The following is a 13640-nucleotide window of genomic DNA, read 5'->3' on the forward strand; positions in this document are numbered from 1 at the left end:
CTTAGAGTTATGAACCTGATAGCACATGGTTGGTATATGCTTGGAAAAGTTACTCTGGGGCTAAGTTCAATTTCCTTACCTGTAAAGTTAAGACCAAATTACTTTACAGTTAAATAGCAATTTGTAGTTTTCACAGGGTTTTGGCTTGTTGCCTCTCAGGTGAGCTTTACATGAACCCGATAGGCGGGCAGGGAAGGTGTCAGCGCCCTGTTTTATAGTTGTGGATTTCTTAACAGTTAAGAGATACATGAAACACTGTAAAAACAGCAAAAGTATCGATACGACTCTAAGATTAGCATGAATCCCCACGTTCCTAGTCCTTCTGGGAGGCTATACTTAAAAACAGTGACAATCACAATGGCTGAGTGATTAAATAAGTCAATTACTGGAATAAAAAGTTTTTAAAAGACTGAACATAAAAGGAAGCAAATGAAAGTCGACCTTTCTAAAAGTATAGTAAGAATTTTTTTTAAGTACATGTATAGAAAAGTCTCTACGGGTTTTCACCATAATATTAATAGTGGTTCGCTCCGGGTGCGGGGAATACGGGTGACTTTATCTTTCTTGTTTATCTGCGTTTTCTAAAACAAACATGAACTAGTTGATATTCTAAACAAAAACAAACCAAAGCAATTACACACTGGCAGACTGCATGCACGTACGTTTGAAAGCTCCAACTGTAACAACAGTGACAACTCCCAGGAACCCACCGGCATTTCAAGGACACAAGCAGGAAGCCCGGAAATCCCTAAAAACAGGTGCTAAAAGCCGCCAGCGCAACCTGACAGCCGCGACCGTCTCTTTTCAACCTGAATTCAGGGGGAGCTGGGAGAGGAGACTAGTCTAGTTTGTCAAAAATCAGAATCAGAAATTCCCTCTGGCACCTCCCAGATCTCGAAGAGAAAGTGGGAGGAAAGGCTAGGGGGCGGCAGGCATTCACCCTGCATGAATAGGGGGATGGGGAGGACGGAAGCCTCGAACTCGTGGCTGAAATAGTCCCTCCGCCCCCATACCGGACTAGGCGCCGGCGAGGAGCGACGAGCTTGGAAGCACACCGCCCAGCCAAGGGGCTTTCAGACGGGGCCCTAGGGTGCCCTCCCAACCTGGCGGGCCCCAGCCCCCATCTTACAGGGTTTCTTGGCATCTTTGATCTTCATGGCGTCGGCCCGAGGGGCGAGGGACGGCCTCGGATCCGGAGCCCTGAGAGCAGAGGCGGCGACTCCGGCGGTGGCTGGGCCGCGCGGCGAGGCCCGGCCGGTTCCTCCCCTCAGGCCGGGCGGGGCCGGACTAGGGCGGGGCGGCGGCGCCTGAGGAGATGCCCGGCCCAGGGGGCGGCCCCCCACCCCCGCGAGGGGCGGCCGGGACCGAGCAAGCTGGGGAAGGCCGCCGGCCTCGCCGCTCCGGGGCCCCCCCGCAGCCGCTCCGAACAAAAGGCCCCGGTGCCGGGAGCCGCCGCCACCGCCGCCGCCGCCGCACTGAGAAATAGCCCGCCCAGGCCGAACGCCCACGTGACGCGAGCCCCCCTCGCTCCGCTTCCGCCCGGCTGCTGGGGATTGTAGTTCTCCGGGTCGTGAGGCCCCGCTCTCTGGCTGTAGTTATGCAGGTGGACTACAAAGCCCGGGATGCATCGCGGCCCCTCCTCCGAGGCCCCTCAGCTTCCGCAGATCGCCTCAGAGTGGTCCCAGCGAGAAGAGGGCCGGGTCTTAGTCACGCCAGCGAGGAGGCGACCAATGGTGACTGAGATGGGCGTGCTGGGGAAGTCGGGCTTAGACCTCCGCAGCTCTCGGAGAGAAGGGGGAATGAACTCTTCCAGGGGACTGTCATGGCTGTTCGACCCTTCTCAGATTTCCCCTTGAGACAGGAAAGCTGGTCGTCAGGCCATGGAAAGCGCTAGAATCAGGGCTCTAGAGCTGTGCTTTAGATAGACCCTTCAGTACATTGGCGGATTAAAGTCATTCACAAAGGAATCCTTTTGCTTAATAGAGACACCTTGAATGTTAGGGTCGGAATGATGACAATAGCAGGAATAGAGGTAACATCTATTGAACGCTTTATGTTCATGGGACTCTGCTAAGCACTTTGTGTGATTTACTTCAATTCAGGGGCCTTGTGGACCACGTGCAATTATTCATTTTATTGTCACTCATTTTGAAGATGGGGCACGGTCTGAGGAGTTAAATTACTTGCTGAGCATTCTTTTTGCCACCGATCCATATTCCCCTGGGGCCCTCCAGCCCAGCTCTCTCCTTCTAAAGGGAAAACTGACTCCCAGAGAAGAAAATTTAGATGCTCCAGTTCTCACAGTAAAGCCAGGACACCCTTTCCCCTTACCTCCTAGAGTCTTAGTCCTCCAGCTGGAATGGGAGAAGATGGCATTGGGTATCTTCTCTTGGCCTTCACTTTTGTTGCCCAGTTAGATGGCCAGGAATTCTGTAGTTTTTACAATAGATGGATAGAGGGTTGGCAGTAGAGGATTGGACATTCCAGTCAAAGAAGCCCGCTTGCCAAAGAGCCTTACTGGCCCTTCTTGCAGATGATAAGCCAAGGGATGTGAAGAAGGACAGGAGAGGACACAAACTACCGTTTATTGAGTACATACTAAGGGCTGACACTTTGCAAAGTGGCTTACTTTTAAAATTTAAATTTAATCCTCCCAACTACTTTTTGAAATACAATTAATAAAACTAAAAAAACTTGGTGGGCGCAGTGGTGTGTGTCTGCAGTCCCAGCTATTTGGGAGACTAAGGTGGGAGGCCCAGGAATTTGAGGCTGTATGTGATAGAGTTTGTGACTAGCAACTGTGTCAGAGGCATTTACCAGAGCGACTCCATCTTGAATAGGGATTGGATGAAATAAGGTGGAGATCTACTGGGCTGCATTCCCAGGAGTTTAAGGCATTCTTAGTTGCAGGATGCGATAGGAGGTTGGCACAAGATACAGGTCACAAAGACCTTGCTGATAAAACAGCATGCGGTAAAGAAGCTGGCCAAATCCCACCAAAATCAAGATAGCAATGAAAGGAACCTCTGGTCGTCCTCACTGCTCATTATATGCTGATTATAATGCATTAGCATGCTAAAAGACACTCCCGCCAGCACCATGACAGTTTACGAAAGCCATGGCAAAATCAGGAAGTTACCCTACGTGGTCTAAAAAGGAGAGGAACCCTCAGTTCTGGGAATTTTCCACCCATTTCCTGGAAAACTCAAGAATAATCCACCCCTTGTTTAGCATATCATCAAGAAGTAACAATAAGTATAAGCAGCTGAGCAGCCCATGCTGCTGCTCTGCCTATGGAGTAGCCATTCTTTTATTCCTTTACTTTCTTAATAAACTTGCTTTCATTTTACGTTCTGGACTCTCCCCAAATTCTTTCTTGGAAGAGATCCAAGACCCTTCTCTTGGGATCTGGATCGGGATCCCTTTCTGGTAACAACTGTACTCCAGGCTAGGTGACATAGTGAGACCCATCTCCAAAATAAAAATGTTAAAAGTTAAAGAAGAATTCACACAAATTCAAATATTGGTCCTATCACTTGTTAACAAACATGGGCAAATTACTTCATCTCTCTAATTCTTTTAAAAAAATTTTTTTTTAAAGATGCGGTCTCACTCTGTTTCCCAGGTTGGAGTGCGGTGGCATGAGCAAAGCTCACAGTAACCTCAAAGAGCAATCTGTGGATGGGGCGGTGGCTACACTGTAGTCTCAGCCTCCTGAGTAGCTGGGACTGTAGGCATGTGTTACCATGTCCAACTAAGTTTTTTATTTTCTGTAGAGATGGGGTCTCACTTTGCTGCCCAGGTTGGTCTTGACCTGCTGGCTGGCTTCAAGCAATCCTCTGCCTCAGCCTCCCAAAGTATTGGGATTACAGGCGTGAGCCACTGTACCTGGCCATCTCTCTGATTCTTGTTGGAAATAATAATGCCTACATTTCACGTGTTTGAGATGGGGATTAAGTGAAAAATGCGAATAAGGTAACATGGCGGTCTGAATGTTTGTATTCGAACATGGTCTGAATTCAGTATTGAGAGGTGGGGCTTTTAAGAGGTGATTGGATCATGACGACTCTCCCCTCATGAGTGTATTAATTCATTCATGGATTGATGGTTTAAGGAGTTAATGGATTAATGGATTATCACAGGACTAGTGGCTTTATTAAAAGAGGCTGAGGCCAGGTGCAGTGGCTCACACCTGTAATCCTAGCACCATAAGAGTCAAAGACAGGCAGATCACTTGAGCCCAGGAGTTTGAGACCAGCCTGGGCAACGTGGTGAGACCAGGCATGATGGCTCATGCCTGTAATCCCATCACTTTGGGAGCCCAGAAGTTTCAGACCAGCCCCAGCAACATAGCGTACCCAGTTTCAAGTGTTCTGTTAAAAGCAACAGAAAAGGCCGGGTGCGGTGGCGCATGCCTGTAATCCCAGCACTTTGGGAGGCCGAGGCAGGGGGATCACGAGGTCAGGAGATCAAGACCATCCTGACTAACACGGTGAAACCTCGTCTCTACCAAAAATACAAAAAAATTAGCTGGGCATGGTGGTGGGCACCTGTAGTCCCAGCTACTCGGGAGGCTGAGGCAGGAGAATGACATGAACCTGGGAGGCGGAGCTTGCAGTGAGCTGAGATCGCGCCACTGCACTCCAGCCTGGGCAACAGAGCAAGACTCTGTCTCAAAAAAAAAAAAAAAAGCAACAAAATGGACTATGATGTATGTAACATATTGTCTGGCATATATTGTCTGGCATATATGTGGTGATCAGTAAGTAATGATTATGTTTATTATTTGGATTGTTATTCTTTTTTTTTTTTTTTGAGATGGAGTCTCACTCTGTACCCCAGGCTGGAGTACAGTGATGTGATCCTGGCTCACTGCAACCTCTGCCTCCTGGGTTCAAGTGATTCTCCTGCCTCAGCCTCCCAAGTAGCTGGGATTACCAGCACGTGCCACCATGCCTGGCTAATTTTTGTATTTTTAGCAGAGATGGGGTTTTGCCATGTTGACCAGGCTGGTCTCGAACTCCTGACCTCAAGTGATCCACCTGCCTTGGCCTTGGATTGTTATTCTTATTGTAAAGTAAAGGAAGAAAGCTTTTGTATTTAGACATTTTGCCTAAGGTCACTATTTGGGATCAGACCATAGGTCTAATTAAGTAAAAGATAAGGAACCACATGGCACCAGTCAGAGCAGATTTTGATTCTAGATTTTATGTTTGATTTACTATTTTGATTCCAGACTTTATGTTTGTTGTTTAGAAAATTTTTTTTTAGGGACGAGGTCTCACACTGTCGCCTGAGCTGAAGTGTAGTGGCGAGATCTCACTCTGTCACCCAAACTGAAGTGTAGTGGCATGATCATTGCTCACTGCAGTCCCCAACTCCTGGGCTCAAGGGATCCTCCTGCCTCAGCCTCCTGAGTAGCTGGGACCGTAGGCATGCACCAAAACACCCTGCTAATTTTGTTATTTTTTAATTTTTTGTAGAGATGGGTTCTCACTTTGTTGCCCAGGCTGGTCTCAAACTCTTGGCTTCAAGCCATCCTCCCACCTTGACCTCCCAAAGTGTTGGGGTTACAGGCATGAGCCACCTTGCCTGGCCTTTATTGGTTTTGTTTTGTTTTGTTTTTTATAGAAACATCTTTCTGAGCTACCAGGAATATGACATGGCGAGTTAGAATCCTGAATGGTAGACTTAACCTGCACTTCCTCTTTTATTTCCTGTTATTACTGTATCCCACACAGAACCTTAGATATTCTAGAATGGTCCTGTTTTCCACAATTTTATTGGATGAGAGTCATGATTTCTGATCTGACATGGCTTCAAAGAATACTCACTATCTAACATGATTTACCTGCTGCTTTTATAAATCTTATGGGCACACCAAGTTCTCTGACAACATATATCTTTTGGTTGTTTCTGGCTTCTCTTTGATAGTATCAGCTTGGAAGTCAAAGGGGAATTGATACATATGTCTTGTGATAGTCTGGCCATGGTCTGAAAGGAAGAAGAGCTAGAAATTAGAAGCCATAAAAATTTGGGTAAGTTTTGGGCACAGGCTCTTGCTAGTTTCTGTGGCCATAGAGATGAGTGTACACGTGGATGACTTACCTTAAAAGTTAGGCTACACACCTGTGATATTACTAGAGTTAACCATCTATTTGCTGTTTGTTCAAAGATGAGACTACTCTTTGGTCTGTTATGCCAGAAAATCACTGAACTTTGAATAGTGAGAATTCCCGTCTCAGATCAGCCGTAGAATTGCTGTGTGACCCTGGGGAAGTCCTTTTTCTCTCTGGGCTTCAAATTACCCATCTGCAAAATGAGATGACTGTTGGAGATTTTTTTTTTCTTTTTTTGAGACGGGGTCTCACTGTGTCGCCCAGGCTGGAGTGCAGTGGCATGATCTGTGCTCACTGCAAGCTCCGCCTCTCGGGTTCACACCATTCTCCTGCCTCAGCCTCCCCAGTAGCTGGGACTACAGGCACCCACCACCATGCCTGGCTAATTTTTTATATTCTTAGTAGAGATGGGGTTTCACCGTGTTAGCCAGGCTGGTCTCGATCTCCTGACCTTGTGATCCGCCTGCCTCAGCCTCCCAAAATGCTAGGATTACTGGGATTACTGGCGTAATTCACCGCGCCCGGCCTAACATCCGCCTCCCGGGTTCAAGCGATTCTCCTGCTGCAGCCTCCTGCGTAGCTGGGATTACAGGTGCCTGCCACCACGCCTCCCTAGTTTTTGTATTTTTAGTAGCGACGGGGTTTCACCTTGCTGGCCAGGCTGGTCTCAAACTCCTGACCTCAGGTGATCCGCCTGCCTTGGCCTCCCAAAGTGCTGGGATTACAGGCATGAGCCGCTGTGCCTGGTTTTTTTATTTTTATTTTTTCGAGACAGAGTTTTGCTCACCGTGGCATGAGCCACAGTGCACAGCCCAGAGATTTCTTTCATCTCTACTTTTTGAGTTTCACTAAGAACCTGTTCCCTTTTCAGGACCAATGTGAAATGTGTTTAGCCATGTGTTTCCTAAAGTTTTCACCAGTGTGATTGAAACTGACAGGTCATCCTGTTTTAGTTTGTGGCCACTCTTCCTTCTGCAGCCTGTGTTGGCTTTCAGCCCCAGTGCCTCCTCCTAGCACCATCTGGTTAATTGCATTTTCTCTCTTTTCTAGCATGTCCTTAAAACCCATTCCTGGCAGAGTGAATGCAGAAGCTGGGAAAAGCATCTAAAGGGGCCAAGAGACTGTCTTCTTGTCTCAATATTTATTGTCTACGAAACACAATAAATCCAGCCCATCATGCAAAATGATAGAGGAGACCTGACACATCTTCATTTTGCCTTTACTGAGCGGGTATCCACAGAGACAGTGGTGAGTTGTACCTAATGATGACTATAGGTCTCCTGGTATGAATACACACACACACACACACACACACACACACACACACACCCCCTGCACACCCTTCAAAGCCCAGATGAAGCTTTTAACAGTGGATTCTGTCTCTAATTAAATGGTCAAGAACATACTTTAGTCAGTCATTGGATCCACAAACTCAAATAAGCTAGGGGAGAACATCATAAATATTAGCATCCTCAGTCATCATCCTTGTCATCATCATTATCATCATCATCAGCAGCAGCATTGTCATCATCACTATCATGATAGTGGAAGCACAATTTAATTCAAAAATACCAATTAAGCTTGTACTATCTTCCAGGCACTGGAGTACCTGCTGGGGGTGGAGAGAGGTGAAAAAGAGAGAAACAATAATTAACAAATCAATAAACAAGAATAGGCTATAATAAGTGATGTGAAGGAAATAATCAGGTTGATGTGCTAAAGAGTGGCTGGGGCTGTGGAAGATTGGTTGGGGGTGCGGGCTTTATTCTAGATTGGATGGGCCAAGGAGGATAATCTCAGAAAGTGGCATTTAAGCTGGGACCCATGCAAATTGCTGGGAAAGAGTGTGCCCGACAGAGGTGTGACTGGTCCTGAAGGTAGCTTTTTTTTGAGGAAAAGAAGCAGCAATGTGTGAGGAGTAGAGAGTGATGTGTAACGTGATAGGAGATTAATCAAAGAGTTGAGCTTGCTGGCCCTTGAGGGCCACCTGAAAATTTTAAGCAGGGAGTGACTTGTCCATGAATTTAAAGGATTATTTTGGCTGCTTTGTGGAGAATGATTGGATGGGAGAGGAGTTATGACTTGGAAATGAAAAGACTAAGAGACTCCCATCCTTCTCAACCCACACAGAGTCAGTCACCAAGTCTGAGGGGTTCCCGGAGCACTCCAGGCATTGTACAGGGACTTGAATCATTATGGGAGCAGCAGAGATGGGGAGAAGTGTTGGATCAAGAATTTCATTTAATAGTTGGGTGTGTTGGCAAGTGCCTGTAGTCCCAGCTACTCAGAAGGTCAAGGCAGGAGGATCATTTGAGCCCAGGGGTTTTAATCCAGCCTGGGCAACATAGTGAGATGCCATTTCTAAGAAAAAAAAAAAAAAGAAAAAGAGAAAAAGAAAAAATTAAGAATTTATGTCAGGTATTAGTGAAGGGTGAATATTAGTAAAGCTGAAAAAGGTTTGAAGAAGGTTACAAAAAAATGAACTTCATTTAATTCACGTTTATTGAGCTCTGACAATGCACCAGGCACTGTTCTAGGGATTAGGGATATGGAGATGAATGGGATAAGGCCCCTGCCCTCCTGGAGCCTACGCTCCAGAGGCAACATAGGTAGTAAACAAGCAGGCAGCAGTATAATATAATTTTAGATCATATAAATGCTATGAAGATGATACGGCAAGATAAGGGGACCAAGAATGATCGGGACTGTTTGAGATGGAGTGGTTGTTGAAGATTAATTAGATTAGATGCATGGGTATGGGGAGAAGGAGGCAGGAAGGGTAGGTTTTAGGGTTTGGGCTTGCACTTTGGAGGAGACAGGTAGTTGTGTCATTTACTAAGAAAGGAAGCCTGGAGAGTAAATAAGTGGTTGATTCTCCCAGCCACTCCTCACCTCAGGTTGAGGATGCCAGGCATGTCTTGCCATAGGAGTCAGCTGGTTTCAGCAGTTGGTGATTTTCACCTCAGAGGCCCCCAGCGTGGGTGTCACAGACTTCTGCTCTGCCCAGGAATGCGTCCTACCAGGCATTTCCTAGGGAGCAGGGAAGAGCCTCTCCCTGGAGTTCTCCTCTGCCTGCTGATCCCTGCCTCCTGGCACCTCTACCTCAAAAGTCCAGTTTCATCATTCTCCCACTCCCTCTTCATTTCCCTAAAGGCCCTGTTTCAGCTGGTGGTTCCATCCACCACCCACTTGCCCAGCACAGAAAGTTAGGAGTCATTCTGGACTCCTCCTGCCCCCTCACAGTGCACATCCAACCAGTCACCGAGTCTTCCTGCTGTTACCTTCCTGTCTCTTCCTTTCTGTCCAACCTCACTGCTCTCAACTGAGCACCAGCCTCTGCGTCTCTCATTTATACTCTTAAAGACCCTTTCTGGTGGGCATGGTGGCTCATACATGTAATCCAGCACTTTGGGAGGCTGAGGCTGGTGGATAATTTGAGGTCAGGAGTTTGAGACCAGCCTGGCCTACATGGTGAAACCCTGTCTCTACTAAAAATACAAAAATTGCGAGGCACGGTGGCACGCACCTGTAATTCCAGCTACTCAGGAGGCTGAGGCAGGAGAATCGCTTGAACCCGGGAGGCAGAGGCTGCAGTGAGCTGAGATTGCACCACTGCACTCAAGCCTGGGCGACAGAGCCAGACTCCATCTCAAACAAACAAACAAACAAACAAGACCCTTCCTGGCAGGTGTGATGGCTCATGCCTGTAATCCCAATGACTCAAGAGGCTGAGGCAGCTAAGGCAGGAAGATCAGTTGAGGCCAGGAGTTTGAGACCAGATGGGGCAACATAGCAAGACTCTGTCTCTAAAAAATAAGAAAAGACCCTTCTTGCCTCTTGCCTGGCTTCATCTGACCCACCCTCTTTACCCATGCCAGAGAGAGTTTTCTCAATAGCAAACCAGAATGTATCATTTTCAGGGCTTAGGACCATGTCTCTTCCTGACATGTTGTCTTCAAGATAAAAATCCCAGCTCCTGAGCCTAGGGTATAAGACCAGTCATGATTGGCCTCTATGTATCTCTTTAGCTGCATCTCATGCCTCTACTCACCCTTCATTATATGTTCCAATCAGACAAAAGCAGCTTCTAGCAAACTAAGTGCTTGCTGTTGCCTGATGTCCTCACTCCTTTCACAAGTGGAAGACTCTCTTTTTGAGTTTCATTGAACACTTATTTCTACTTTAAAACCCAACCTAGAAATCCCCTCCTCCAGAAAAGCTTCCTCTCTTCTATGCTACTTCTGGTCCCTGCATGTGCTTCTAGTTTTCTCACTTACTGCAAAATAATACAGTGATCCATTTACTTGCCTGTCTCTTTCACTGCCAGATGAGCTGTTTGAAGGCTAGCATTGTGACTTATTCTGTTCAATGTCCCCAAGCCTAGCAGGGGATCTACCCCCAAATGGGGACTTAAAAATAATTAAATTGGATGGGTGTTGGCCCAGGTCCTTCAGATGCAACCTGGAAAGTCTTATTCTTGTAGAAACTTCTAGAAACATAATGACAACAAAAGCAGTCTAGCACCTCTTGTAGGAATGAATCACGGTATTTTAGAAGGGTGGGACTAGACAGTGTGGCCTAGGAGCCATCATGTACTTCCTCACAGGATATTTAATCAGGGGCAGCTCTAATTACAGGTGGCCATCTTCCTGGACCTGGGATGCCTAATAGTGTATTTATCAAGGCTTTCATCAGGTTAGAGTAGAGTGGTTAAAAACTAGGCATTGTGATCAGGCAGAATTAGGTCCCAATCCCTGACTGGTTGTGCAACTTTAGAGTGGTAATTTTGCTTCTCAGTTTTCTCACCTATAAAATGGGGATAAAAATGGCTCCCTTGCCATTGAGCCTTTGTGAAGATGAAATCACTTCATGTATCTAAAGTGTTTAACTCAGTACTTGGCATCGGGAACAAAAGAGTTGGCTTGATGTTGACTATTAGACAAAAATTCATGATGACATTTTAAGTCTCAATGTAAGTATCACTTCTGCCTGCAAACAGATTAGTTTACTTTCTCAGATAAGTGCCTGCTTTACTTTCTCAGATAAATTATTTATTTATTTATTTATTTTTGAGACAGTCTTGCTCTGTCGCCCAAGCTCTGGTGCAATCTCAGCTCACTGCAACTTCCGCCTCCCGGGTTCAAGCGATTCTTGTGCCTCAGCCTCCTGAATATCTGGGATTACAGGCATGCACCACCACACCCAGCTAATTTTGTAATTTTTAATAGAGACAGGGTTTCACCATCTTGGCCAGGCTGGTCTCAAACTCCTGGCCTCAATTGATTTGCCTGCCTCAGCCTCCCAAAGTGCTGGGATTACAGGTGTGAGCCACTGTGCCCGGCCCTCATAGAACTTTAATACTTTTATTTATATCATTCATCGTGATGTCATTTAGTCTTACATCCTCACTCAGCTCAGAAAGCTTCCAGAGGGCACGGCTGTCTTTTTTATTGTTTACCATTGTGTTCTTAACTTTTAACACAGTTCCTGGTACAGAGACAGTTCCGATCGAATATTTGAATAAACAAAAGAATGAATGAGCAAACCTTTCCTAACGGCTGCTACCACTAAAGATCTTAGCATGGTGTGTGTGTGCGTTTGTGTGTGTGTGTGTGTGTGTGGGTGTGTGTGTGTGTGTGTGTGTGGTGGGGCTATTCAGTGAGGCTAGAAATGAAAAAGCTGGTAGAAAGCCCATGGTGATGGAGAATGGAGGAAGACTGATTAGGGAGCTCCTCAGCAGTATAAGGAAGGACTAAGAGCACACAAGGACAGGATCATAGAATTCCGCATCGCAGGATTTTTGAGGCTGCCACTGCCTTAGCTGTGAGGCCAGTGCATATAAGAATAGTTTGCATAGTTCTGCTGTGGAAATCAGGGCTTTTACTGAAAGCTTAGCCAACTAGCCAGCAAGAATAGCTTTCTGGAACTTAGAGCCTTGTGAAAATTCCCAAACTGAGGATAATTCCAAAAAAGGTTTTCTTGCTGGCTTTGAAAAGTAGGATATACTTTTTAAAACCCCTTCTTCATCTATGATACAGATTATCTGACAGTTCCTGTGCAGAAGTCCACAGAAGGCAGGAAAGAAGGGGCCAGGAGTAAATCAGGTGCCTCATATGAAGACCTCAGCTAAGGAATAAGAAGAGTAAGAAAACAGCACATCTTCAAATAACATCGTTTCCTTCAATGCCATTTCATTGTAATGTTAATGAGAAAAAAAAAAATCTCTTCCCAGCTGGGGCCACCGTGTGTGTGGAGTCTGCACATTCTCCCCACGTCTGCATGGATTTTCTCCAGGTACTCTGTCTTCCTCTCACTAGGATACATCCTAAAGATGCACACCTGAGGTTAACTGGTGTGTCTGAAAGGTCCCAGTGTGAGTGAATGTGGGTGTGTGTATGAGTGCGCTCTGCAATGGGATGATGTCCTCTCCAGGGCTAGTGCCTCCCTTGCGCCCTGAGCTGCCAGGATAGGCCCCAGCCACCCAGGACCTTGAACTGGATCAACTGGGTAAATAATTCTCTTATCTCTTTTTATTAATCTTTCCTAAATGTCTGTATAGCTCACATTTGTTTCAATGTTTAACTTTTAGAAGTGTTTTCCGTCTTTATGTAGAAGTTTAGTGATGATTTTGTTACCAGAACTATGCCATAGGAATTTAACTCGTTTGTATCAATTAGCCTATGGCCAAATTGGTTTCCTTATACATCGTTTTGCTTGAAGTCGCGTTTCCAAGATTTTATTGACAATGTTAAGTGAGGACTTACTGTACAGCGTGGGGGTCAGATTAGAGCAATGCTATTCAAAGTGTGGTACACAGATGGCTGCTGATCCCCAAACAGCTTTTGGCTTCCAACAAGATATGGAGCAGGAGGTAAGTCAACTGCATCACTAATCATACTGTTTGTAGTTCAGCTGGTATTTTTTTCACAGTAAGACTTTCTCCATGAAGGTAGCATTGCATTGATTTACATTTTGACCCAGGCTGTCACTGCCCTAGGCTTGGACCGTTAACAAATAGTTCACTGTAAAGCTGCTTTGAGCAGCTCTGGTTTGGAGCATGGACTTTGGAATCAGTCAGAGTGGGCTCTACCACTTAAGCAAGTTCCTTAAGCTGCCTGAGTTCCCTAGTAGGACACAAGGAAGAGTGTGGATTCTATTCCAAATGCAATTCAAAGCTACTGGGAGGTTTCAAGCCAGATCATAAAGTTTCTTGTGAACCATGTTAGAGTTTGGACTTTGTTCAAGGAAAAGGGACCCACCAAAGATTTAAAAGCAGGGGAATGTCAGGATTAGAACTGTATTTTAGAAAGTTTGCTCTGGCTGTGGTAAAGATAACAGCTTAGGCGGGACAGGAGGCAAAGAGACCAGCTAAGGGAAGGCATTCTGGTGGTGGAATGAGACAATAAATGCAAGAATGAGTGAATTCATAGCATTTACTAGATAACAAGCTTCCTTGTGGCAGGAGCCTCACCGCCTTTTGCTTTGGATGTTCTTCAGCACAAACTTTCAGTTTTTGTGGAA

General features: G+C 46.0%; 1 protein-coding gene and 1 long non-coding RNA gene across 3 annotated transcripts in view; one reads left to right on the forward strand and one right to left on the reverse strand.

Moving 5' to 3' along the window:
* Nucleotides 1–2661, reverse strand: part of PANK3 (pantothenate kinase 3) — a 31506-nt gene extending 28845 nt beyond the window's left edge. For both annotated transcript variants that reach the window (XM_063724379.1, XM_002816166.5), the window contains exon 1: nucleotides 1130–2661. In XM_063724379.1, coding sequence (XP_063580449.1) covers nucleotides 1130–1144 — 15 coding nt within the window. In that variant the 5' untranslated portion in view covers nucleotides 1145–2661. The remainder of the gene's footprint in view (nucleotides 1–1129) is intronic.
* A 3273-nt stretch (nucleotides 2662–5934) lies between these two features.
* On the forward strand, nucleotides 5935–12354 carry LOC129059613 (uncharacterized). The gene is made up of 3 exons (XR_008525623.1): nucleotides 5935–6038; nucleotides 7170–7367; nucleotides 12158–12354. It is a non-coding gene; the product is annotated as an uncharacterized LOC129059613 (long non-coding RNA).
* Nucleotides 12355–13640: the final 1286 nt, after the last annotated feature.

This window comes from Pongo abelii, chromosome 4 (genome assembly GCF_028885655.2).
Source record: "Pongo abelii isolate AG06213 chromosome 4, NHGRI_mPonAbe1-v2.0_pri, whole genome shotgun sequence".
NCBI lineage: Eukaryota > Metazoa > Chordata > Mammalia > Primates > Hominidae > Pongo > Pongo abelii.